The sequence below is a fragment of the Brienomyrus brachyistius genome, unplaced genomic scaffold (assembly GCF_023856365.1).
Source record: "Brienomyrus brachyistius isolate T26 unplaced genomic scaffold, BBRACH_0.4 scaffold105, whole genome shotgun sequence".
Lineage (NCBI taxonomy): Eukaryota > Metazoa > Chordata > Actinopteri > Osteoglossiformes > Mormyridae > Brienomyrus > Brienomyrus brachyistius.
Window position 1 is genome coordinate 126152 of NW_026042380.1, and position 25870 is coordinate 152021.

General features: G+C 49.4%; 1 protein-coding gene across 1 annotated transcript in view; it reads left to right on the forward strand.

Moving 5' to 3' along the window:
• LOC125727631 (spectrin beta chain, non-erythrocytic 1-like) overlaps positions 1–25870 on the forward strand; it is a 57882-nt gene that overhangs the window by 10963 nt on the left and 21049 nt on the right. The window contains 5 exon segments of the mRNA XM_049004485.1: positions 3215–3402; positions 23304–23455; positions 24036–24209; positions 24334–24425; positions 24781–24861. Of these exon segments, the coding sequence (XP_048860442.1) occupies positions 3246–3402; positions 23304–23455; positions 24036–24209; positions 24334–24425; positions 24781–24861 (656 nt within the window). The 5' untranslated portion in view covers positions 3215–3245.

Sequence of the window (25870 nt, forward strand, 5' to 3'; positions counted from 1 at the left end):
CCTATTTGATGCCGAGGTGCCGAATGAAGGGATATGATTCAGGGGATCCTGGGCACATGGAGAGAGGGATCTTTGTTTCCTGTGCTAATCCAAGGGATGATTACACCCTTGTGCAGTGCTATTCCTGGAAGCTTCCTGAACAGGCCCTAATGGGATTTGCCGTTCGTTTCATCTGTTTATCTTGTTGTGATGCACCACGCTTGCCATCTCTTAGCCTCACAGAGAAGACAGGGCCGCTTGCGGTGCCTGACGTCTCGAACCCCTGTTACCCCCCAACCACAGGATAATTTATCTTCCATTGTTGTCTCGTTGGCTCACATGGACCCCTGCCCCCACCCATCGCTCCGTCCATCTGCCTTACTCAGGACCCCCACCACTCAGAATCCCCATCTGCTCCTCTGGGACCCCCACCCCCCCCGGTATTGTAATCTCCCCTCATCAGCAGCAGTTACTGCCCCCTCTGGGTTCTCTCTCTCTCTCTCTCTCTCTCTCTCATGTCTCCTCCTGTCCCATGCAAATGCTTCTCCATTTCTGTCAAACCTCGTGGGGAGCATCCCGGCTGCCATGTCTCTCCCCAAGGCTCATTAACATTCCTCCCTGTTTCTCCCCTCCCTGTCCGCCCCCCTCCTTTCTTCCCTCCATCAAAGAGCGGCATGGCACTTCCAGCCTCCCTGCCCCGTGCAGCGTCTTCACAGAAGCTTAGGGAATAAGCAGGGGATGAGGGTCCTATGCGAACGAGGCCGGGCAGTGAGACGCGCGCCGAGCATCCGCCATCGCCGCGCCGAGAGCTCCGACCTCATTTGCCGTCCTGCTCCGCCTCTGTCCTCCTCATCTTCCCGCCTAGTGATTTAATTCGCTCCAGTTTGTCATTTTTTCAGCCTTTTAAATAGTGGCTACATCTGTACAATTGCGGCTAGACGTCCTCATTTGGAAGGGAGGCTGGGTCTTCCGGACGCACATAGCTGTTGTTTGGTGTTGTTTATGAACTTGACCAGTTTAACCAATGGTAGGGTGGGTGTGGGGGGGGGGGGGGGTGGTTTTTGATGGAAACCAGAGTACTTAACGTCTAACGCCTGCCAGTGCCGTGGCTAATACATCAGCCGGGACTGCTAGCTGGCGGCCTACGTGGGCTGGGGGAGGCGTATCCCAGAGAGTGCTGGGGGGGTGTCTGCTGACTGATGACGTTGACGACCTAGGAGACTTCTGAGGCAAACATCTGTCACGCTGATGTATCAGGGAGCCCCCCTGACCAAATGACCTCTCCGTGACCCCTGCCCTCACACCCCACCCCCCCACCTCCAACCTCCGGCACGTCAAACACACTTATAAAGCACATTTCTGCTGTTATTCTTTTTGGTTGAAAATGATTTGCTTAGTAGATGCGTTTCGAGTGCCCTACATAGGTTAATAGCCTGTAATTTTACCCTTTACCAATTTATTTGGCTTTTCATTATAGAAGAAAATTAAATGTAGCCCTCAAGGGTACAACAGCAGGTCTAAATCTGCTGAAAGGGTACAACAGCAGATCGCCCGGGACCTGAAACTGTAACGCGAGTACGATACCTTAGCCGCGAGGGGATTGGAGCGGCAGAAAGACCATGGGGGTTAAATCCCAGATGCTTCCGTCTGTCTGGGCAGTGTGTGTTTAGCCTCTTAATCACATAGTGTGCAGTACAGTGTCACGGGCTTGAAATTGGGGGGGGTGGGTGTCCACGTCTGTCACATGATGCAAGGCCTCTAGGCATCTTGGTGTTTGTTACAGTCCGTCCCGATGGTCGGCTGATCACACCCAAAGGTGTACGATCAGCACCCGGCCACCATTCCTGGTTTCTCGACTTACCTACTGGTTCCTGTTTAAGTTTGACCGCTAACCCCCCCAAAGTATTGATGGACATTTGTCAAGGCTCGACAACGAGACTCGGTGCCTATTTCTCTGAACGTGACATTTTTGTAGTTATGAATATCTGTCACTCTTAATATTTGATACTGTATTGATTCCCCTTGGAGAAATTCTCTCTTCACTCCATGAGAGCGAGATGGCTGTAGGGGGGCAGCTGCCTTTTGCTGAGCCCAGTGGGCTGGGGGGGGGCTGCCATTATGCCAGGACTAGGCTTGAACCGCCAACCTGTTGATCACAGGCACAGAGGAATAGCCCACTGAGCCACATGCTACGTGCCACGCAATCAGAATATTGCCGGTTTGAATCTCAGGGTCGGCAGAGTGATGTCATCATTGGGCCCCTGAGCGAGGCCCTTAACCCCCAGTCGCTCCAGGGACTGTCTGACCCGCTTGGATAAAATCATCCTCTGTAAAGAAAAATTGTACATCCCCCCCCCCCCCCCCCCCCCGGTGAAATAAATTGACCCGGTCTAGGTGCTAAGGACTAGATCACGGAATGTGGGGAAAGTATACGATCTGAAGTTTCCGACGGAGACTGTTGCCGTGACTCCGGCGCTCTCTATCGGGGACGTGCCTCCCCAGAAACCGGCCCGCTCCATTTGTATTGTGGCTGAAATTAGCGCCGGTTGGTTCCACCGCGGCAGCACGGCCCCTGGGGCCGAGGCAGCCCTTAAAATAGCCGAGATGGATCGACCCGTCGCTAAATGGGACAGAGTCAGGACCGGTCCAAAACAGATTGGGGGGGGGGGGTCAGGATGGCTCTAGCTGCCCCCCCCCCCGAGCTGGGGAAGTGAGGCATGCTGTTCTGTCAGCTTTCCTTTCTCTGCTCATTAAAAACCAAAGATTCGTTAAGCCGGTTCTCATTAAGGGAATGTGTTACTTTATGGTATGTCGACTCATTGAATAGAGGGCAGAGAAGCATGTGTGTGTGTGGGGGGGGAGGGGGGGGGTCACTCACAGGATCTGCTCTGATCAGCCCCCCCCCGCCCCCAAGCAAAATCCACCCTCCTCCATCTCGCAGTGTGTTCTGGACAGGCAGAGCGGACCTCAGGCTTGGGTGCGGGGGGGTTAAGGGCAGCCCCCCCCCCTTCTGAGGCCAGACCTTCAGGCTGGGACCAAACACCAAACATCTGGAATGGGCAGGGTTTCCACCTAACCCCCTTACTTTTTGGGTCGACGCTGTGAATTTTTGTGCCCAAATCCCCCCCCCGCGTCTGTTCCCATTTACCCAAAGCATCTTTTGAAACGAATTAGTTGTACAAGCCACAGGTATTTTTATGAAGGTCGTTAACTACCCGCCCCCCCCCCCCCCCAGGTTGGATGGTCGACCCTTGGCCTAGGACACCATGAGCACCATCTCCCCCACCGACTTCGACAGCCTGGAGATACAGCAGCAGTACAATGACATCAACAACCGCTGGGACCTAGCCGCCGAGACCGAATGGGACAACGAGAACAGCTCGGCGCGGCTCTTCGAGCGTTCCCGGATCAAGGCTCTGGCAGGTACACCGGACCAGCACAGCCCCGGGCCGTTTCAGCCCAAAACTCATTTGGATTGTTGATGTGTTACGTGATGAATGCTGTGAGGCTGGGCCGCAGTGCCCTTTGGCGTCCAGCAGAGGGCAGTAGCAGGGAGTGCGTCTCCGTGCCTGCTGTCAAGCCGGCTGCCCCGTGTTTTAATTTAATGCGCAGCTCATAGATGCAGGTTAAAGTCAATTCTCAGCCAGCCAGAGAAAGGACAATGCGGTGAGCGGTTTGTCGTCATTTGAGAGATTTATGTAACCCCTTTTCCACATGCATTCTAATGCAGTGTGTTATACAACATATATTATAATCCGGGGCGCTTCGGATGACATCGCCATTTGGTATTCACTGGGCTGTTTCAGGTTACATTATTTACTATCCGATAATATCAGATTCCATTAGAACATTAATATGTTATGCTTTGTAAAATATGCTGTATGATTCCTGGCATATTCCTTACCAGACATCCTTCCTTACGAGGCCCCTTCAGCCTTTTTGCGGGTGGTTCTTCTCGCAGGCGGGGCGGATTGGCGATGCCGAGTGTGAAACGGAGAACACGCCTCGGTTCATTAGCCACGTGTAGCGGGCCCCGGGACCGGCCCAAGCGGGAGAGCAAACACCAGCGCGTCGCTAATGAGGCCTTCCGGGGGGTGATGGCTGGGGGGAGGGCTGGGGAGGCAGTTAAAGGAGGGGATCGGATCGGGCCAAAGTGTCGTGAGTGTGTGCTCCGTCCGTGTGGTATGTTCCATTTGCGTGAGCGATTTTCGTCCGAGTGTGTATGTGTTCTTGTTTTGTCTGTGCACGCATGTTTTGTCTGTGAGCGTGTGCATGTTCTGCCTGGGTGCATGTATGTACCACCTGTGTGTGGCCGCGTTCCGTCTGTCTTTGCTTGTTCTGTCTGTGCCTGTTCCGCTTGTCTGTTCCTTCTGTGTGTGTATGTTCCGACCGTGCACAGGTGATCCATTTCTGTGTGTGTGTTTGTGTGTGTGTGTGTGTGTGTGCTGTCTGTCTGTGTGTGTGTGTGTGCGCACGTGTATCAGTTTTTTGTTTTAAACGTGCGTGCATGCTCTGACTGTGTGTGTGCTGTCTGTGTGTGGGTGTGTGTGTGCTGTCTGTCTGTGTGTGCGTGTGTGTGTGTGTGTGCTGTCTGTGTGTGTGCTGTGTGTGTGTGTGTGCAGTCTGTCTGTGCGTGTGTGTGTGTGTGCTGTCTGTGTGCGTGTGTGTGCTGTCTGTGTGTGTGTCTGTGCGTGTGTGTGTGCTGTCTGTCTGTGCGTGTGTGTGCTGTCTGTCTGTGTGTGTGCTGTCTGTGTGTGTGTGTGTGTGTGCTGTCTGTGCGTGTGTGTGTGCTGTCTGTCTGTGCGTGTGTGTGTGTGTGTGTGTGTGTGCTGTCTGTGGCTGTGTCTAAGACTTCTCCGGCGCGCTCAGGCTTGCCTGTCTCAAGCTGGCTGCATACTGCCTAACGAACCAGGCTGGGATTTGACAAGTTACTCCTTCAGCTTCCAGAAGGGGGCCTCGTAACTTCAGCTCAGTAAAACTTCCAGCTGTGTGAATTATTATAAAACTTACTTTAAACTGCCTGAGTCCGGTTCAACGAGCGCAACCAACTGAGCAGTTGGGCATGTGTGCCCTAGCCCCCCCCCCCCCCCCCTCGTAATACTGCGGTATTCCCCGGACATGCGCTCATTTGCATGCATCCGTTACTCACTCGGCTAGTCAGCTCCGTATCTGCATCCTCTTTGACAGTCAGGTTATAAATCCATCGCTTTTTTGCCTGTCTGGTAAATGGTGTGAAATCTCGCTCGTATTTTGTAATCACTGTGACATTAGATGTTTATCTATGAAGCCTTGTCGGTGTGATGGGGGGGGGGGGCAGCAGTGTAGCTTGGCTGAGGAGAGGGGGCGCTGTGGGGGTGGAACAGCTCAGTGTGGCACTCGAGCCAAATCCAGCGGGGAAGGTGGGAACGGACAGAGATGTGAGAAGCAGGTTGTCCTGGCAGGTGTGAAAGGTACTCCAGCTGTGTTTGTACCTGTCTGTCTGTGTGTGTGTTTGTGCCTGTCTGTGTGTGTTTGTGCCTGTCTGTGTATGTGTTTGTGCCTGTCTGTCTGTGTGTGTTTGTGCCTGTCTGTGTGTGTGTGTGTGTTTGTGCCTGTCTGTCTGTGTGTGTGTGTGTGTTTGTGCCTGTCTGTCTGTGTGTGTGTTTGTGCCTGTCTGTGTGTGTGTGTTTGTGCCTGTCTGTGTGTGTGTGTTTGTGCCTGTCTGTGTGTGTGTTTGTGCCTGTCTGTGTGTGTGTGTTTGTGTCTGTCTGTGTGTGTGTTTGTGCCTGTCTGTGTGTGTGTGTTTGTGCCTGTCTGTCTGTGTGTGTGTGTTTGTGCCTGTCTGTCTGTGTGTGTGTGTTTGTGCCTGTCTGTCTGTGTGTGTTTGTGCCTGTCTGTCTGTGTGTTTGTACCTGTCTGTGTGTGTTTGTGCCTGTCTGTGTGTGTGTGTGTTTGTGCCTGTCTGTCTGTGTGTGTTTGTGCCTGTATGTGTGTGTCTGTACCTGTGTGTTCTCCCCTACTTGGTGTCAGTGCACCAGCAATATCGGGACACCAGAAATTTGGGACAGAGCCCGCTGCTCCTACCCATCGCACCTCCCCTCCAAGACCAGCTTTTCACGGTGGTGGCATGTGGCTCTGTAGGTTTGGACTCTGTGTTTGTGATCAGAAGGTTGTTGGTTCGAATCCCACAATTGGCGGTGTGATGTCTCTGTTGGGTCCCTGTGCACATTCAGTCATTTTAAGGACTGGCTGATCCTGCTTTCTCGGAAGCAGAAAATCACCTGGTAAATAAACTGCATGTAAATGTCATGGCCCGATACATCATTGACACAAGGCTCGTTGTTTGGTAACGCTGGGTACATTTCAATCTTCTGTAAACACACTGGCTCCAACGTGCTGTCCTTTTGTCAACACTGATTTCAATCTAGAGTTTCAGCTGACGGAGCGTAAGCCACACAGGGCGTTAATTCAGCTCGGAGCGAGATCACATGATATGTGCCCTATGTCCAACTGAGACCGCGTTGTTTTTTGCGTTTGTTGCCAAACGGTAATTTATAGTTCTGTGTCATTTGAAGTTAGGAATCCTAAATCGGATGTGTCTGGGGTGTGTGTGTGTGTGTGTGTGTGTGTGTGTGTCAGCAGGAACACTCAATTTGTCTTTCAAAATAAACACCATTGAAACTTGTGATGTGTAAAAAACATGCAGCTTTTCAGTGCTTTTTCTGCTGATGGAATCGGACGACGCTGACAGTCATTACAGGATTTATTATTTATTATTTATTCCTCTGGATCCCTGCACAAGCCAGGAGGAGATTCTAGTCGCATGATATCTCCGCATGTCCACCCCCACCCATCCTGGAATTTCCAATTAGTAGAAGAGCCCCCCCCCCTGAAAATACCTTTCCAAATGGTACGGTCCCACCTCAACTCACCCTCCCCCTTTTGCCACTGCTCCGCCCTAAAATTCACCTCATGCTGCGGCTGTGCCCCCCCACAGTGAGCTGTGGTTGGCTCCCCCCGCCGTGTTCAAAGGTGAGGGCGGGTGTTTGTGCATGCATGCAGAATTTGGAGGGAAGGCAGAGCCTAGTGTGCTTGTGTTTGGGGGCGGGGTCGAGGCGGGGGGGGGGGGGGTTGAATTTGGAGCTTCTCTGGGCTAAACTCCTTTAACTTTGTGTGAGGGGAAGAAAAGACTAAGGAGGAGGATTTGGAGTCATTTGCTGGATCAGTTTTGAAGGTATTTTGCTTACTGTCTCCACCCCCCACCTCCACCACCACCTACTAGGATCCTCCTTTTCGGGAAGAGAGAGAGCGGGAGCGAGATCAGGGTCAAAACAAAGGAGGAAGAGGTGTTTGCAAAACAGGCAGAGCACGGGCCCGTGCACTGTTACCGAACCGGCACACGGAGGTGGGGGGGGGGGGGGGGAATAGGGGAGGTACTGGCAGGAACGTGATTGGACTTTCCCAGACCTGACGGCATTCCTCATTCTCCAGCTGGATTACAGTTTGACTAGGTCACCTCAGGTGTCCTCAGGAGCCGTGGGAAAGGACTTCTCCTGGACGTCTGATCGTCGCTCATTTTTAATATTTATCCGTCCAAAATCGGAGTCGGGATGGAGCTGGAACGCAAACTCAGCGATCCGTACCCCTCCCCGGCCGCTTTTATCAATCAGGTGCAGCACTCCAACATCCTGGAAGGACGATTCAAGCAGCTCCAAGGTGAGATGGGGGAGGCAGACGCTTCTGCATCAAGGGCGGCAGACGGCGTAGATCAGTGTTTCCCAATCCGGTTCACGGGGACCCACGGACAGTCCACGTTTTTGCTCCCTCCCGGCTCCAGAAAAGCTGGACTTTCTGACAGGTAGCTGGGTGGAAGCAAAAACGCGGACCGTCTGTGGTTCCGTGAGGACCGGATTGGGAGACACTGGTGTAGGTGGTTGACAAGCAGACCTCCTGGCATGTTGGTGTGATGCTCTATTTATATGACGGGCTAGTTTGGATAAGCTAGTATAATCGAATAAAATAAACCCACTCGAGTCTAGGACAGCCAGGCATTTCAGTGTGTATTTTATTTCTTACATCCTGCTGCTGTATATCTGATGAAGGGAACATCTTCGCCTTTAAGAAGACCGGTCAGTGTGGCCTTTTCTAATACTTGTCGGTCCTTTGCTGTGTGATTGGTACTAGAGTGAACTGTAAAAATTCTGGCAGGATGTTAGATTTGAAACTCAAGAACCAAATGCGAGTATAATTAAAGCTTCAGTTTGCATCCGTAGTCCAACCGATCTATATGTCCTGGACCTCATATATTTTACCTCGGAGGGTGAGTGAAAAGCCAAAATGAATCAGCTATGACTGCTGTTATTCTGGAATAGTCTGTGCCCTTGGCCGGTAAGATCTGCATGTGCCTCTTGGGTCTGTATTGGACCAGTTGCCTTTACTAAAGAAGCAGTCTACCCGCTACCCAGAATGCCTTGCTTCCCCAGTTAACCCACAATCAAACCCACACGTTAATAAGCCAGTTAAATAAAAACTGATTCTTCTGATCTCCTGAGACTATACTGAAATAGTAGGTATTAAGTTCTTTTTTTGCTGTAATGTGATCTATTGCCCTTAATATTATGGGATTGTTTAACCTGAGAGACGTGGTTTGGTTCTTATTTATGTACCGTATAATCAGCTACATTCTTTGTTTTACTGGAGTCCCTATTTCTGAATGAGAGTTAGGTATTTATTTATTTTTATAAAATAGTGTAGGCTCCTCTGGCATTTACTGATTGGGCAGCCAGGCTCAAAGGTTAAAGGTTGGCCCTCTTTGCCATGCTTAAATCCCAGTCAGTGAGATCACTCTTTAGAAGATTGGGGGGGCCAGCCTACCCCACACAACTTACTCCTCTGGGGCTTCTGCGTGGGGGGGCGGTTAGGACGCTGTGCCTGTGATCAGAAAGTCTGAAACCCTGAGCGAGACCCTTAACCCCAAGCTGCTCTGGGAACTGACTGACCCCGCTTGCTCAGTTGCATGTCACTTTGAATTAAGGCATTCACAAAAATTTCTAGGGTTATTTTGGGGAAACGGCGGGGCTGTTGGGATATTAGCAATGTCTCCCATTTTGCCCAGTTAATCACAAACTCTGCCAGGTCTCCTGCCAGTACAGCAGCCGCTGAGCTCCTGATGTGCAGGGTTCCGGTCTTTTTGTCCATAGCGCAAACTCATAGCAGTTGTCCAAAGACACAAGTAGAGTCCTCACGCGAGGTTCAGGTTGCAGAGGATGCCTCCTGAGATCCGGAAGCCCCCCCAAGGCTTGGAATGGGTCTCCCTGTCTCCATTTGGGTTTAACACCCCCTTTCCTCTCACACCCCCTGTCTGCAACACCCCCCCCCCCTGCCGCCGCCTGGGTATTTATTAAGCTCCCCAAAGCCAAGTGATCACTCCTTGACCTCTCGGAATGTGACCATTAGTGAGAGAGGTTCAGAAATTCTCCTTGTCACTACAGAAAACACGAGTGTCGTCTCGGATGACGGTCCGGGTCGGGCAGGCGGGTCGGGCAGGCGGGGGGGGGGGGTGCACCAGGAGCTTTTTTGTTAGACGTTTCTGCTCTGTGTGCGTGAAGGACGAGGAGGTCTTCAGAGGACAAAGCCTTGTGTGTTTCGTAGCTCCCAGTTACTTTATCGCAGTGTTTTGCCAGGGGCAAACTGCTGGAGGAAATGCCCTTCACCGGTCTCAATCACTTTGGCTGTTTCACGGCAGTTCACCCATTCTCCAAAACTGCCCCTGTGTAAATGAATTTCATGTATTCGCAATTTTTATAACATACATTTTAAGACATGCAGAGATGAAACCAGACATTTATCTGCCCCCCTTGGCACATCTTTCAAGTGCTTAAGAGCTCCTGGGGTCCAGTGAAGATGCGACCACTCTGTTGAGCGTGAGATTCAAACTAACAACCTTCTGGTCACCGGCTCAGAGGGCCAACCAGCCGAGCCGAACAACACAAGCAAGAATCGTATCCCTAGATCAAGGGGTGCCCAACACGTCGATCGCAATCTACTGGTCGATCGCAGAGGTAGTCTGGGTAGATCCATCCATCCATCCATCCATTTTCCAAACCGCTTATCCTATTGGGTCGCGGGGGGTCCGGAGCCTATCCCGGAATCAATGGGCACAAGGCAGGGAACAACCCAGGATGGGGGGCCAGCCCATCGCAGGGCACACTCACACACCATTCACTCACACATGCACACCTACGGGCAATTCAGCAACTCCAATTAGCCTCAGCATGTTTTTGGACTGTGGGGGGAAACCGGAGTACCCGGAGGAAACCCCACGACGACACGGGGAGAACATGCAAACTCCGCACACATGTGACCCAGGCGGAGACTCGAACCCGGGTCCCAGAGGTGTGAGGCGACAGTGCTAACCACTGCACCACCATGCCGCCCCCTCTGGGTAGATCGTATGGCATAAAAAAAATAGAGGATGGATGAGGCGTTCAACCGCACCGGCTGACGTGGGAAATGTGGGGCGGCGTTTTCGGACCGTTCTTAAAAACTACGACGTTAACTTCCCTCCGAAAAGCTGAGAATTAGAAAGGTGAAGGAGCTAAAATCCTAGTTCAATTCAAAAATACTTTATTTATCCCGAAGGGAAATTATAATAATAATAATAATAATAATAAATAATAAAGAATGCTCGATATTTTTATAAATAAATATATGTTTTGCATTTTTATAGTAGGTAGATCATTTTGACATTTATAAGTAGCTCACAAGCTGAAAAGGTGTGGGACCCCTGCCCCAGCCCAACAAGCTGCTTTGGTATTTTCTGTAGCCCCCATAGCCCTGAGCTCATGGCTCTCGCTTAAGCATCCTAATCACTATTCTGTCCAGACCCCCCTCATCACAGCAGCCTCTTTCTTCCTCATTTAAGCCTTGGCTTTCCAATCTGTGGGGAGAGCGGCCAGGTGTCGGCTGTGTTTGTGCCGCATTGTGTATGGGGCCAAATGAATGGGCCCCATGTTCATTACAGTGCGGAGACCGACCAATCGATATTTCTCCGAAAGGGGATACGACTCGGCGCGCCTGCCAAATGTGAGAGGACTCCACTCACTCCCAGCCGCTGCCACCGCCGCGGGTAAACAGAGCGCGATCGATACATGTAAATACCACGGTAAACATTTCACGGATAGGCGGGCACAGTCTCCGGGACCCAGCCTAGTAGCAAAGATAACGATATATATATATTTTTTTCCATTATGCGTTTTGGAATATGCAGCGGACGAGATGCAGATTCGCCTGAAAGGCCAGTTTGCCGGCGCTGCTCCCTTGATCGGCCGTCGACGGCTGAACGTTACAGAACTCGGAAAGGAGGTCAAAGGTCGCGTCAGGAACGTGAACTTTCACCTGGAATTTCAGCGGCGCTCAGGGAACTTGGAAGAAGGCGGGAGACGGGACAATCTTCCGGAATGAAATGTTTACGAAAAACTCCACAGTATTGATTTTTTGTGGTTTTCTTTGATGAGGCGCTTAGCACTTGTTAAGGGCTTAATATTAGTAGCTTGACTTTTCCCGTTTTCCATATTCCTTACTTGGTTATTGGCTTACGAGCTGCTGATCTGTATTTGCTAATTTTGTCTTGAGTAAGACTAGTATCTGTAGAGTTTTTATAGCCAGAACTTATCACATGTTCTGTAACGTATTACGGTGACCTTGAGTCACTGACTCTATTGGAAATTCCCCTTTCATACTCCCCCCGGTGGAACAGGCTCTTTGATGTCGTGTCCTGCCTAATCCTTTCTGGATTGAGTAAATTCGATGGTGATGTTAATGCTGACGGGCAGCATTTTGGAGTCCCGGTTTATGTGGTGCAGCATGAATTCACGTTCGGCTCAGCGAAATCAGACCTCGCTATGTACACTGTCTCGTTCGGAGGGCAAGAAAGCTATAAGAGACTGGAAACAAATGGCTGATCCTCAACCTCTGGTCTGGAATTACGTGCCCGGACAAGTCATTAAATCTCTTGGACAACTGAGCAAACATGTGCCGAAGGGGTTAGGGGGATCCGTGTTAAAACCGGTGCTGATGGAAAGGGTGAAGCTGGTTGTGAAGCTGGCTTGTTTACCGATCGAGATGGACGTGTTTAAAGAAGGGCGAACGTGGGTTTTTCTTCCAAGAAAGATCGAGCGATTAGCACGGAGACAGAGATCCTCTCCAGTCGTGTTTGCCATTCCAGGCTCCTTCCTTGAGTGAATTCAGAAATTAGAGGAGGAACAGACAGGCCACGTTCCTGCTGACCTTTGACCTGCAGAACTTCAGCCGGCGTGGAGTTAATCTCCTCTGCAGGCCTGCTCGGACACAGTGACACAGAAACCCCCCGGTTCACTTCTCAGACTCACGCATGCCTGTTCTATTTGCTTATCCATCTCTGAGCTTAAGAACAGCACGTTGTTGGGTGTTTAAGGAGGGATACACAGCAGGCGTTTAGTGACTCGCCCGGTTGCCCGTCTGGTTGGCCATGTTTTGGCTTGGCCTCTGACAATCTGCTCTCTGCCGATAGACAGACTCAGAAATAAATCCCGTTCTTGGGTTGTTTCCATAACACTGGTATCAGGAGTGCTTTCATGCGTGAACTTACCCAGGCTGAAGGTTAGTGGCGAAAAGAGGCCTCAAAATTTTAAAGCAAAACCAACCAGCTGAGTCCTCTGTGACTGTGACTCTTTATACTCGGCTGGTTGGTTGAAGCAAAATCTTGGTCTGGACTTTTGCTTTCTGGGCCTGAACTTTGCACTTCCGCCTACTTACTTTTTCCTTGCCTGTCCTCGTATTTGTCTCTTCGCTCCGTGACGAGCGTCGCGAGCTAACGAGCTAACAGCTCACGCCGGCCTCTGCCCTTTAACTATCCGCACCGTCATTCGCTCTCATTAACTTCACATAAGGGGGTCACTGTGTGGAACGATGGAAGGGAATCATCATCGACGCGTGTCCCTGTTGCTGCGAAGTGTCGTTTCTCTACATTTATTCCACCCTTGGTTTTCCCTGGATGGAGGTGCTAAGCTTTGTTGGGTTTGATTTTTTTTTTTTTTAGAAAAGCACAGCTTCGGGCTTTGTTTATAAAGTTTTTGGGCGAGTAAGCGATTGTGGCTGCGGGTGCCCCGTGGTGGGCTGGAATCCCATCCAGGGTGTACCCTGCTTCCTGTGTCCTGGGACAGGCTCCAAGCTCACCGTGACCTGCTACTGGATAAGCGTTTCGCGGGAGGCGGAGGGGCAGCTCGCTGCGATTCTCCCTCCCCTACGCTCGACAGGCCTCTCGTTCCGTCTGCAGCGCCGAGTGACGCTTCGAGTCGAGCGTAGATCTTGTGCGGAATGCTAGAGGTGTTGACGGGCAGGAGCAGTTTATACTTTACTTTTCAGATTGAGGTTTCCCAAAGTACATCTTGTTCTTGAGGGGAGGGGTGGAGTATGAGAGAGGGGAAGACAGAACTTGGAGGGAGGGGGGATACTTTGGAAGAGTTTTCCTGCAATTCATCTGTGAAGCAACTTCTCTGTCCTGCTGGTATTGCTATTATAGCTGAAAGAACGTATTTGCAACAAAAAATCAGTAACAATAAAGCCCCCCACCAGTATTAACTGTTGAGAATAATTGGTGCTCTAAGCCAGTGTTTCTAACCCTAGTCCCCACCCCCAGACAGTCCACATTCTTGCTCCCCCCAGCTCCCCACCAATCAGGAACACCGAATACCTGGTACAAATGTGTTGTTACTTGGAGGGAGCAAAAACATGGACTGTCTAGGGGTCCCCAGGGACTGGGTTGGAAAAACCTACAAGGCAACAGTCATATTGGACTGGGACTGGCACACTGCCCCCTCCCACATGAATCCTGTGTGTGTGAGTGTGTCTCTACATGGGTACTAAAGGAGCATAGGGGACATTGAGGTGGGTAATTGCAGAGGAAAGGGGTGCAGGATTGGAGAACCTGGAGGGGAGGAGAAATTTTTATTGTGCAGCTGTACGTGTCGATGGAACTTCGGATCCTTTAAGTCATTTGAGACAGCAGCTGATTAAGTGCTTGGCTAAGAGCAGGGGGTGAAAAGATTCTTCCGGAATTGCATCCGTTTCAGCTGGGGAATCCTTGTCCCGGGGGAGTCTCACGTCTGCATCAGGGTTGATTGTAGATAGGAGCCGACCTGTGGAAGCATGTGTCTTTCAGTACAATGAACAGGAGGCATCAAGGACAGGAAGGAACAGAAGCTTCCAGGCTGTTATAAGCTGATGTTTGGCATCTCTCAAGCAAGCGTGGGCGCTCCCGCGTGTATTTTTGCGCTTATTTGCTGGTAATATGGAGAAACCGCTTAGCAGTAAAGCAGAGATGGGTAGTTCAGGTCCAGAGACTAAAAATCTCAACCAAGATTTTGTTTCAACCAAATTCAACTCTTTATGCTCAGCTGGTCCATTTTGTACTCAGTCCGTTACTGTACGCACTCTACACTCATGACTGTAAGGCCACTCATAGCTCCAACACCATTGTTAAGTTTGCGGACGACACAGTGGTCCTGGGGCTCATCACCGACACCGTTGAGTCGGCCTACATGGCGGAGGTGGAGAACCCAGCAGTGTGGTGCCGCGACAACAGTCTCCAGCTGAATGTCGACAAGACAAAGGAGCTGCTGGTGGACTTCAGTAGGAGGCAGCAGAGATCCTACACTCCCCTCACCATCAACGGATCTCCTGTGGAGAGGGTGAGGAGTTTTAAATATGTGGGGGGTCCACATTTCTGAGGACCTGACGTGGGCTGTTCACATCCAAGTCCAGTCCGATAGGCCTAAGAAGCACCTGTACCACCTGCAGCAGCTGAGGAAGTTCAGGATCTTTCTACTCGGGCGCTGTGGAGAGCATCCTGACTCAGAACGTCACTTCCTGGATGAGAAGGTCCCTCATCTCTTCGCTGCAGATTCGTGAGCAGCTTCAGCGAAAGCCCAAATAGGTCCTCTGTTTACATGACCTTACTGTCCCTGCTCGAGCTTTTGAGGACAAGCTGACGATTGTCTCGGTGCCCGAGCGCTTCCTCGCTTTCCCTTGGGCAAAGAATGAGGCGTTGTCGATTACTAAAAGCACCCGGGAGTGCGACGTGCGGCCGACACCTTTAAACGGAGACGTTCAAAGCGAGGAACAAAGACGCGACTTGTCCTTTCAAGTGTCCCTCAGCACCCCGCGTGGAGGGGATTAGCGCAGCGGATTTCGTTTCCAGACGCGGTGTTCCGACAGGTCCTCTGCGTATCAGATCTGCCCCAGCTCTCCTCGTCTGCCCCGTCTCACATTCTTGCCTTTCTTCTTGCTCTGTTTCTCGCCGCCGCGATATGAGTTCTCTCTCGCGCGCTGAGGCATTCTCGCTCGGTGGGGAGGGTTGCACAGTTTGGCGGGGGGGGGGAATGCAGGTGGGGCCTGGCTTGTAGCGGTACCGGGTGACACATGGCTCGCATTCCTTCGCAGTCAGCAACTGTGCGAAAGTGTGGATCGCCCTGGGGGGGGAGTGCCCTTCGGCAGACGGGAAGTGAAACACAGTGTAGAATCGCCTCCTCTTCCTCTGTTCGTTACACGTTACATGGCTGCAGGGGCAATACAGCTTACATTCTCCTGGAATCCCGTTGCCCTTCTTTGTGTGGAATCTTGGTCTCCATGGGAACATCACCCTCACGCACATTAATTCTTCTTTATGAGGACTGTATAAATTAGGATTTTGTTCATTTTGTTCATTCAGCATCCTCTGCCGGCCCCTGGAGGTTGCCCCCCCCCCACTTTGAGTTTGGTTCTTCCCAAGGTTTCTTCTTACTGGGGAGTTTTTCCTTGCCACTCACACTTCTTGTTTGCTCTCTGGGGTCTTTGGGCAGGGATAATGTAAAGCTCTTTGGGACAATTTAATATTGTGATAATGCGCTACATGAATAAACTTGAATTGAATTGAACTGATGATCTACTTTCTCCTTGACTTCCTTTCTAATGTAAAAACTTCTAACATCTTGAGGTGGGTGACATGCAGCGAAAACCCAAATCAGAAAGCTTTGCTTTATGCCTTATTCGTAGTGTTTTGTATTAATAGGGTAACAGCCCCTTGGGAGAACATCAGTGTTGAGTTTCCATGTTTGTTATCCTTGTTGGGGCGTTTTTACCCAGAAAGGTCCCCTCCTGGAAACTGGAGTTAGCTGGGAGGATTTGCGACGGCTTGAAGATAAGCTCACCGCACTGCCCGCCTGCTAGGGTCCCCTACTGACACACCACTTGTTATACTGGCCGAGCTGGAACAGCGCCACCGTGTGGTCAGAGTCCCAACCCAGCTCGCTTACAGCCATGCATGTACTTTCTCTGGAGAATTACGATGTTGCCCTGCTGACCTATGCATGTTTGGCACTCGTACATGCTGTTGGATTTCTAGAATTACACAAATTACACAAAAAAAAAATAGGGAAGTAGAATTTTTTTTCCTGAGATGCATAATTATGTTACTGTATAGCACTGAATGTGGCTAAAGTCGTTAACTCAATACCGCTGAGACTTAACGAAGCTGCACATCTACGTGTCACCAAATAGCTTCTGTGTGTCATTTTTCATGCCTCGGCGACCCAACACGCCTTTGCGTGTGTCCCAAGTACATTACACGTGTTAGTCATCATGCGACACCTTCATCTTCAGAGCACGTCTGCGGTACCGGCTGTTTTGCCGCAGATCCGGCGGGAATCTTAAGTATCCAAGCTGTTCCTGACAGTTTCTGTTTGCGACAAGCAGGGAGGAGCAAAAAAAAACCTGTTCCCTGAATGAAGGGGGATGATGGGAGAGAATCTCGGATGTCAGGAAACTGGGAGAATAGAATGTGTTTTTGTTTTCAAGGAGCCTGAGGTCGTGTGGTGATGACAGGCCGGCCCGCTTTTAAAAATAGCTTATTATAGTGACTTGTAATTTTTAGGATGGGTAGGTCACGCTAGGTGTGACACGACTTATATTTCAGTATGTGCCTTGGCGGTCCTCTGTGGATCGTGTCCTGGTTGAATATCCGGGCGGGTCACGGTCGTGTGTGGTACCACCCGCCATGTCCGTCATTCGTTTAGCCGCAGTCTAACGTTGGACCCTGAGGCCATCGAGCGCTGACATTGTGCCTCGGAGCTGGTTTGTTGTTTTTTCGGGCCCCATTTACTAATTAAACGCTAGTTGGTTAGCAGAACATGCCACTTCAGCATCTCCTAACGCGCTTATTTACTGTTTAGAGTAGCAGCTGTTTGTGGTCAACGCGCAAATGTTGGGTTTGAGCTGTGGTAAACGCCGTTGCTGACCATACCCCTTTAATTTGCAATGTGCCGTAGAAAGAGCTCTGCCGAAAATCCGCTTTCGAACCCGAAGTGTTTCACTTCAAGGTTGAGATGCGAGTCTGACCGGCGATACAGGAGGCGCCTAATCTTTGTCAGAGAGCATGGATTGTTTCCACAAATGAGTGGCCCATGAGATACCAGTGATGCTGAAGGTATGTTGAAGCTGACGTTTAATGATGACAAAGCTAGCGTCCCGCGATAATGTAGCGTTAACTTAGCCGACGTCTATGGATGACAAAGTTAGCGTCCCGCGATAACGTACCGCTAACTTAGCCGACGTCTATGGATGACAAAGTTAGCGTCCCGCGATAACGTACCGCTAACTTAGCCGACGTCTATGGATGACAAAGTTAGCGTCCCGCGATAACGTACCGCTAACTTAGCCGACGTCTATGGATGACAAACTTAGCGTCCCTCGATAACGTACCGCTAACTTAGCCGACGTCTATGGATGACAAAGTTAGCGTCCCGCGATAACATACCGCTAACTTAGCCGACGTCTGTAGATGACAAAGCTAGCGTCCTACAATATGGTAACGCCAGCTTAGCTGACATCAATGGATGACAAAGCTATCGTCCTGTGATAACGTACATTTAGCTTAGCAGCCCACATCTTATCTTGTGTTAGGTCTTCATTTTTTAAACTAATAACTAAAAACGAAAATGCCCCAAGTGCCGTCCTAGACAGCTTTCGCTGCTTGGAATTAGTGATGTGTCTTCGATATTCATCATTGGTTCTTATTTTTGGCATTTGCCCTGTAAGTCTGTAACCTGATTGGTTGATCTTGACCTTCAAAACCTGTTACTTTACTGATTTTTTTTTTTTTGTGTGTGAGAGAAGCTGGGTGTTTCCGTTTCAAATACGAAGTAGATTTTTGAGATATTTTGACTCCCAGGAGGCCACTGACGATGGGCTGCTCTCACTTTTTAATGTCTAACCGCCTGCAGTCCTGTTCCTCCCAGTTTTAACAAATGTTTTCTACTCTGTTTTTCCGAGAAATTAAAACCTGGCATCAAGCGCGACATGCCAACAGACTCGCAGAGCAATCGGATTACCAAGTGTATGAGATTTAATTAAAAATTGAAATAAAACCCTATAATTTCAATGTGACACCGGAAGCTTAGTAAAAGTAGCTATTTCTATGTGCGTATTATAATTATAATAATAATAATAATAATAATAATAATAATAATAATAATAATAATACTTTATCGATCCCCGTGGGGAAATTCTGTCTCACTCCTCATGACACATGCATGTAGGTGAGAGCAAGCTTGGCAGTGAAGGGCAGCCACCTACAGCGGCACCTATGCAGCTGGGGGTTAAGGGCCCTGCTCAAGGGCCCACTGACGTGGCCGTTCTGCCAAGGCCGGGACTCAAACCGCCGACCTTCCGACCACAGGCACTGAGGCTTAGTTACCTTTGTGTGTCTGTCTGTCTGTCTGTCTGTCCTACCTGTATGTATATTTAGGCGTATCTTGGTGCCTGTTCTGGCCCCCTTTTGCCCCCCCCCCCCCCCCACGCTCTCATGAATCCCCCACAGCCGGCCCTCCTCGTTGAAGTTGTCCCCTCCGTGTTGGTGACAGGCAGGGGACGGTGGGCCACCTGCAGTGGTGGCGTCCCCGTTATTCCTAAACGGGGGGGGGCTGAGATCACTCGCTCCCTTTGGGTGTCACCTTTGGATGGGTGTCGCAAATTCTGGAAATGGAGAGGTGACAGCTGCAGGGTGGCCGGCTCCCTGAAGCAGGGGGGGAGATCATCTTCATTCCACTGAAATGCCTCAAAAGGTGGTGATATTACCATTTCATTTAAAATAATACTTTTTTGAAGTGTTTAGTTAAGATAACTGAGATTTCGAAAATAAACAGAAGTAAATCCTCAATGACGCTGGGGAAGCACGCGTCACTGCGTTATGTTGGACACCCGTGTGTTCATTTGCATTCATAACTGAAGCGTTGCTTTGTTCCAGTGATTTGTCCTCTGTCTCAAAGAACTCATCAAGGTCACTTGAGGAACTGCCTCCCCCTGGAAGTTTTGGTTTCTTGGTTTTGTTTTAGCTGATTAGTCAAAGTCTGATTAGTCAAAGGCTGAGGAAGTATGAGACTGTGCTGTTCAGACCCATGAATCCTGTGGCCAGCAGTGTAGGTACAGGTAGGTACTCCCAGTGTGGGTCAGGAAGTTAGGACCGTGTGCCTGTGATTGGATGGTTGCTAGTCCAAATCCTGGGGTTGGTCAAGTGAGCAAGGCCCTTAGTTCTCAGTTTCTCCAGGGCAGGGATGGCCAGTCTAGAAAGGGCCATTGGGTTTTCGTAACTGATGTCTAAATGAAGCTTCATGAACCATTTGCTTTATTTTCTCGCCCCACTAGATGGCAGTCTTGGATCGCTTTGGGGCATGCTTTCAGACAATTTTTTTCAACAAAGTGCACCATCTAGTGGGGTCAAAAAATACAACAAGTGGTTCATGCAGCTTCATTTAGCCAGCACTAGTTTTCACTGCAACTCTCTAATTAGATCACTAATTAGGGCACTGATTGGCTGAAGAGTCTTTACAGACTGAGGAAGAGTCTATCCCAAAAGCCTGCATGAACACTGGCCCTTTGCGGATAAGATTGGTCTCCCCTGGTCCAGGGACTACCTGACTCTCTGACCCTCATGTTGCTTCGGACTAATTGTCCAAATAAATGTGAAATGTGCTTTAAGGATCATGTGACTATTCACAGGGTAGGCGTCCTTGTCATTTGTGCACTAGATTGATTTGTTTATGTCTAGAAAACCTTTTGTCTATAAAAAAATGACAATCCAAGTTCAGACCCAGTTGTTGTTTACTGCAGGTAATGCTTCCTTTGCTTTCCCCGTGCGGCATGTTCGGCTGCCTGCTAGGCGGTGAGGACGTGTGCTTTGTGATTCTGCGAAGCCGAGGGCTCTCATTGGCAAATGAATCAGCCTGTGACGGTTCTTCATGCTGAACAATGAGATGAAAAAAAACAGGAATCAGTGGATAAAATGTGGCTTAATATCTGACACGTTGTTGTTGTGTGTGGGGGGGGGGGGGGGAGGTTCCCTGCTGGATCAGAACCAACATGGATTTAAAGGGGATTTGTGCCTGTTTGATGCAGCTGTGGCCGACACTGTCGAGTGGAATGTTCTAGATGTTTCCGTATTGTTTGCCGGAAGCTGTTGGCTGTGACCTTTTCTGAGCTTCCTGCTGAGTCATTTTAAAGTTCTTTTTAAAGAGGTCAGAAAAGCCGCACCATCATAAGTTCACCCACCTACTCCGCCCACGACGTTACCCATGCCCACACACCCGCCTAAATATCAGTCTATAGACAATTGCCCCTCTGCCATGACCCGAGTCTTTGTGCAGGAATACAAGATTTATTACGCTGGTTATTAACCTCAGACTTCATAAAGGGTAGTCGAAATAGCTTGTGATTTCGTCCTTTTAATCTTTCGGATATTTATTATGGATGCAAGTTCTAACCTTAATAACCACACAGACCGGTACTGGTACAAACGTCAGAAACGTGATGTGTCTCGTTTCATAGGGCCAGGTGCTTGCCGTTATGACATGGGGCATTGTGATTTGAAAAGTAAGTAGAGAAAACCTGTTTTTAATACAAAATGGCATCAATGAGGAACTGAGTGGTTTTTAGAGAACCGTTACCGTCCTCTTTGTAAATCCTGCTGATCGACGTCGAAGTGGATCGTCACGCCGCTGTACTCACACGCTAGACCCAGTTCTGAGGACTATAATATTTAGCCAGGTAACTTCGGAAGGAACAAGAGCGCCACTCCTTCTGGGCCATAGAGGTGGGTCAATGTGGTCTAACAGCCCCTAGATGAAACAGACAAGCTCGAATTAATAGCCCTTTATTCCGAGAGATTTCGGGAGCTGGGCGTTTCCATTGGCGTCAGTTGGATTATTTCTTGCTATCCTGGGGTAGAGTTTCCATATCCTTTCCCGTGTCCCAGGCCCACGTGCTCCCGTTCGCTCTTCGGAGCACCCCCCTGCAGGAGCAGCACAGGGAACCACTTAGACCATCATAATCGTGAAATAGGGATTTGCTTCCGCCAGCCACAGTGACCTCCGTTCCCTGCATATACAGTGAAGCACAGCCCTGTCCCTCTGCAGCATTCCACTTCCACAGCCCAGATGGCGACGCAGTCGGTGCAGCTCGGCTCGCAGTCATTCTAGTCTTTCTCCAGGTGATCCACGGTTTATGTAGATACAGCGTTTTTTTTTTTTTTTTTAATGCGAAGTACAGCATTGGGAAAGAAGGAACATCACAAGCTATTAAAAGCACAACAAGCCACTTGACCTAGTAATATTAATATTCTCGTATGTTTGACGGTGCTGCGCAAACTGTTTTTTTCCCCCCAGATTCCCATAATGCTTTGCATCAGGCATTTCGAATACGGCCTCTTATAATTGGGGTTTGTCGTTGTGGCCCCTGCATTGACCTTACCCGCAGCTCTTCGTATTGCCTTAACCCTTGGCCCCAGGAACCCCATCAGAGGTTCTTCCCACTGCTCTGCGTTAAGTGTCTGGTGTTGAGGTGGCCGAGAGATTTTCCGGATGAGAAATATCCTTCTAATGACGTTCTATCGTCCTTCCTGCCCTTTATTCCTTTGTTTTCATTAGCTCAGCAAATAAGCACGCCGGAAACACAGGGCACCCGGATAAACATGTTTACTCTTTACAGTGTAATTATCTTTAACCTCAAAGCCCTCCACGGTGTCTCTAGATTTCATATTATTGCTGCCTGGCTGAAGCACTTCCAAAGCGCTGAACGTTTACCCATAATGCCGTTCTGTCTCAGTGTTTTATTTTTTTGTTATGAATTATTCTGTGAGTTAAGCACACCGGTGCATCACCGTTATGCATTGGATCTGTCACATGCAGGACCGTGTGTGGGTGGCCAGGAGAGGTTTTCTGGAGACTTTTCCGGCATGTTACTGCTGTACTACCTATCGCCGAATGGCGCAGTGTGATGTCACAGAGTGCAGGGATCATGTGACTCGCCGATGAGGTCACCATTTCAGCTACAGTGCGATCCACTTAATTAGGGACTTGTACAGTATGGCTCGCTTCACTGTCGATTATAATCGTTTGCTAATTTGACATTCTTGTAGCTTCTTTGTAATGTTGTAGAAACGTTGTCACGATGTTACAGCAATTCTCTGAAATTGATTATGTTGCCCGGATTCTACTCCAGAGCGCATACCGCTCATAAGCTCAAGGTCGGCTGTACGTGAATCCCCCCCCTTAAGCCGAAAAGTCAACAGCTCCTGATGTCAGTACCGAGTATTTTTACCCTGTCGCCCATTTAAAGATGATTAGCCCTCAGGGTCTCCTTGTATTTCTTGGTCTGCTAGGTTAGTGAGAGCTAAGAAGCTGCAGGGTACACTTGGGTCATCCTCACAAACTTGAGAATTAATTGACATCACCTTAACTTTTATCTAGGCTATATTAAAATGAAGGCAATGACCTTGAGTAGGATAAGCAGTTGCTGAAAAAAGGATGTATGGATGGATATTAAAATGATGCCATTGTTATTCTGAATTTTTTTTTTTAACCATTTTCCCCAAAAAGGTAGCCAAAAATCCCATTACGTAACAATTTTAAGATCAAATGACACAAAATTAGATCAAATGTTTGTCCTTCAAGTTTATTGCATGTACCGCACAATTAACAATCAGTTTGTATGATAATGTATGATGTATGTTTTTTGTCCAAGTCTTTTGTCAGTTTTGTTCTTTGTTCCCATCTCCCCTGGATTTGATGAAGCACTTTTATTTATTCCAGAGATAAACTGAACTAAAATCAAACTGATTAACTACCCCAGAGGCTAAATCGACAGTTTAGGCAATAAAGTTGTATAATTTGAGTCTGTCTCCAAGCTGATTTTAAACATTAGAGAAAATCAATATGTTACGACAATTAGATTATGAGGAAACACTATTTCTCTACATCTAACCCCCCCGGCTCTTCCAGATGAGCGCGAGGCCGTGCAGAAGAAGACCTTCACCAAATGGGTGAACTCGCACCTGGGTCGCGTCACCTGCCGCATCGGAGATCTGTACACGGACCTCCGCGATGGCCGCATGCTCATCCGTCTGCTGGAGGTGCTGTCCAGCGAGCAGCTGGTGAGTGCCGCCTTGACCACAACCCCACTTCTTGTCTCTGCTGGGGGGGGGAGACGGGGGCTTTGGGGGACCGACAGCTAAGGAGGACACGCAGTTGTCCAGAGGGCTCAGCTGTTGGACTTTCGAATGTGCAAAATCGTTTGAGACTCCTACTAGTACCTCTTCTTCGGCTGTCTGGGTGTTGCTCCTCTACAGTTACTGTAGCTGTTTTGTTCTATGCGGGCTGTGTGTCCCCCCCCCCCATAATTAGCTCTAATGACGTTGTCCATCACGCGGCTGCACAAAACGGCACGTGTTCCCTACTATTGTCCGTTCTCCTCCATCCTCTCTTTGAGTCATCCTCTTTTCTTCGACAGTTTTGTGCAATTATTTGATGCTGGAACGCGCTTTAGTTTCGTGACAGAAGTTGTCGACATAGAAGGATTAATTCGGGTTTAATAAATGGAATGACGGCAAGATATAAAACAAATCCACCACCTGGCAGTCTCTGAGTCCTTTGGAAGTGTTCCTGAAGTACCATTTTCTCACCCCCCTGCCCTGCCCTCCCCTGCCACCCCCCATGACTCATCCCCCTCCTCAGCCCAAGCCCACCAAGGGCCGTATGCGGATCCACTGCCTGGAGAATGTCGACAAGGCCTTGCAGTTCCTCAAAGAGCAGAAGGTCCATCTGGAGAACATGGGCTCCCACGACATCGTCGACGGCAACCATCGCCTCACATTGGGCCTCATCTGGACCATCATCCTCCGCTTCCAGGTTACCAAGATCATCAAGTGACATCACCTCACTTCAAACCTCCTACACTGGCGTCTGCATCACGTCTTTTGACTCATCTTGTCTATATTCCTGAGTAATGGGTGAGGGGGGGCTGTCCCTGCAGATCCAGGACATCAGCGTGGAGACTGAGGACAACAAGGAGAAGAAGTCAGCGAAGGACGCCCTGCTGCTTTGGTGCCAGATGAAGACTGCAGGGTAAGGGGGGGGGGGGGAGAGAAGTAGGTGACATCATTAACGTTTCATTGGTCAGATAGCGTCTGGTTCCACCAAATAGGCACCCCTGTTCTAGAGCAACGTTTCTCAGCCTAGTCCTTGTGGATCCCCAGTCCATGTTTCTGCTCCCTCCCAGCTCCCAACACACCTGTACCAGGTATTCGGTGTTTCTGATTGGCTGGGAGTGGGGAGGGAACAAATGACCGGGTTCGGAAGGTCCGGGTTCGGAAGGACCGGGTTTGGAAGCACTGTTCCAGAGCATCACTCTTAGCACGGGCCTCAATGGGACACAGACATGCTTTTTCGGACGCTCACGTGCCCCCCCCTCTCCGCAAAGGTACCCCAATGTCAACGTCCACAACTTCACGACCAGCTGGAGGGACGGCCTGGCGTTCAATGCCATCGTACACAAGCACAGGTAACCACGCCTTTAGCTCGTCACTAAAACGTGTTATATAGTGAAGAGTCTCGTAACCCTTTGCAATGGGGGGGTTTCCTTGATCACACAATGGAGGAGCATCTGCGGCTGACCTCGCAGTCTGTTACGTCGTCTGGGAGAGATTCTCCGCTCCCTTGTTCTGTGTCAGCTCCTCCGCGCATCCAAACCCGCTGCTTTGCTATAGCGAATGACGGAGACCAGGGAATTCACTGACCTAGAAAACGGGAAGCGTTCTGATGCAGCGCACGTAAGGCCCTAAAGGCTGACGTTGTAGTTTGGCGCCATCTGCTGGGTTAAATCCTGACCCAGCGCAATGCAGCTTAAATAGGTATCATTCTGGCTGACTTAACTGAAAAGGACTTGGACAAAGATGCTGCCTCATTTCAGCATAACCTCAATACTTCAGTTGAATGCACTTCTCCAGCTGGAGGGCAAAGGATTCTGTTACAGGTTAAAAGGGGGGTGAAATGGGCTGTTATTAAGTAAATGTATTGTTGGCAAGCTGCCAAGGGTGACATGTCTGGTATTTACAATGGAGACGGATGGATATAAACTTCCCAGCTGATCCAGACTTTATTAACTGCTCAATAACGTAAGAAAATGAGCAGATTGAGTCATTGATTGATTGATTGGTAGACTGATAGTAGACTGATAGTAGCAACAACACAGTTAATAATAATAAATACGGCTTCTACTACTAATAATTAATAGTAAGAGTAGCAATAATATATTTTAGACAGTCCCAGAGTTAAGAAAGACCTACTTATGGATAACTCATACTTTCGAATGGACTGACATGAAGCCTGTTATATAAACTTAAAGACAGACGTAGGGAACACATCATGTTTGTATAACATGCTTGTGGTTGTACACTTAATCTGTTACTATATTATAAGTATATACTTAATACCAATTGAATATTTGCTGAAGCTGATCAGGATAACCATGCTATTTAATTGCTTAGCTATTTAATTGCTTAACACCTGCT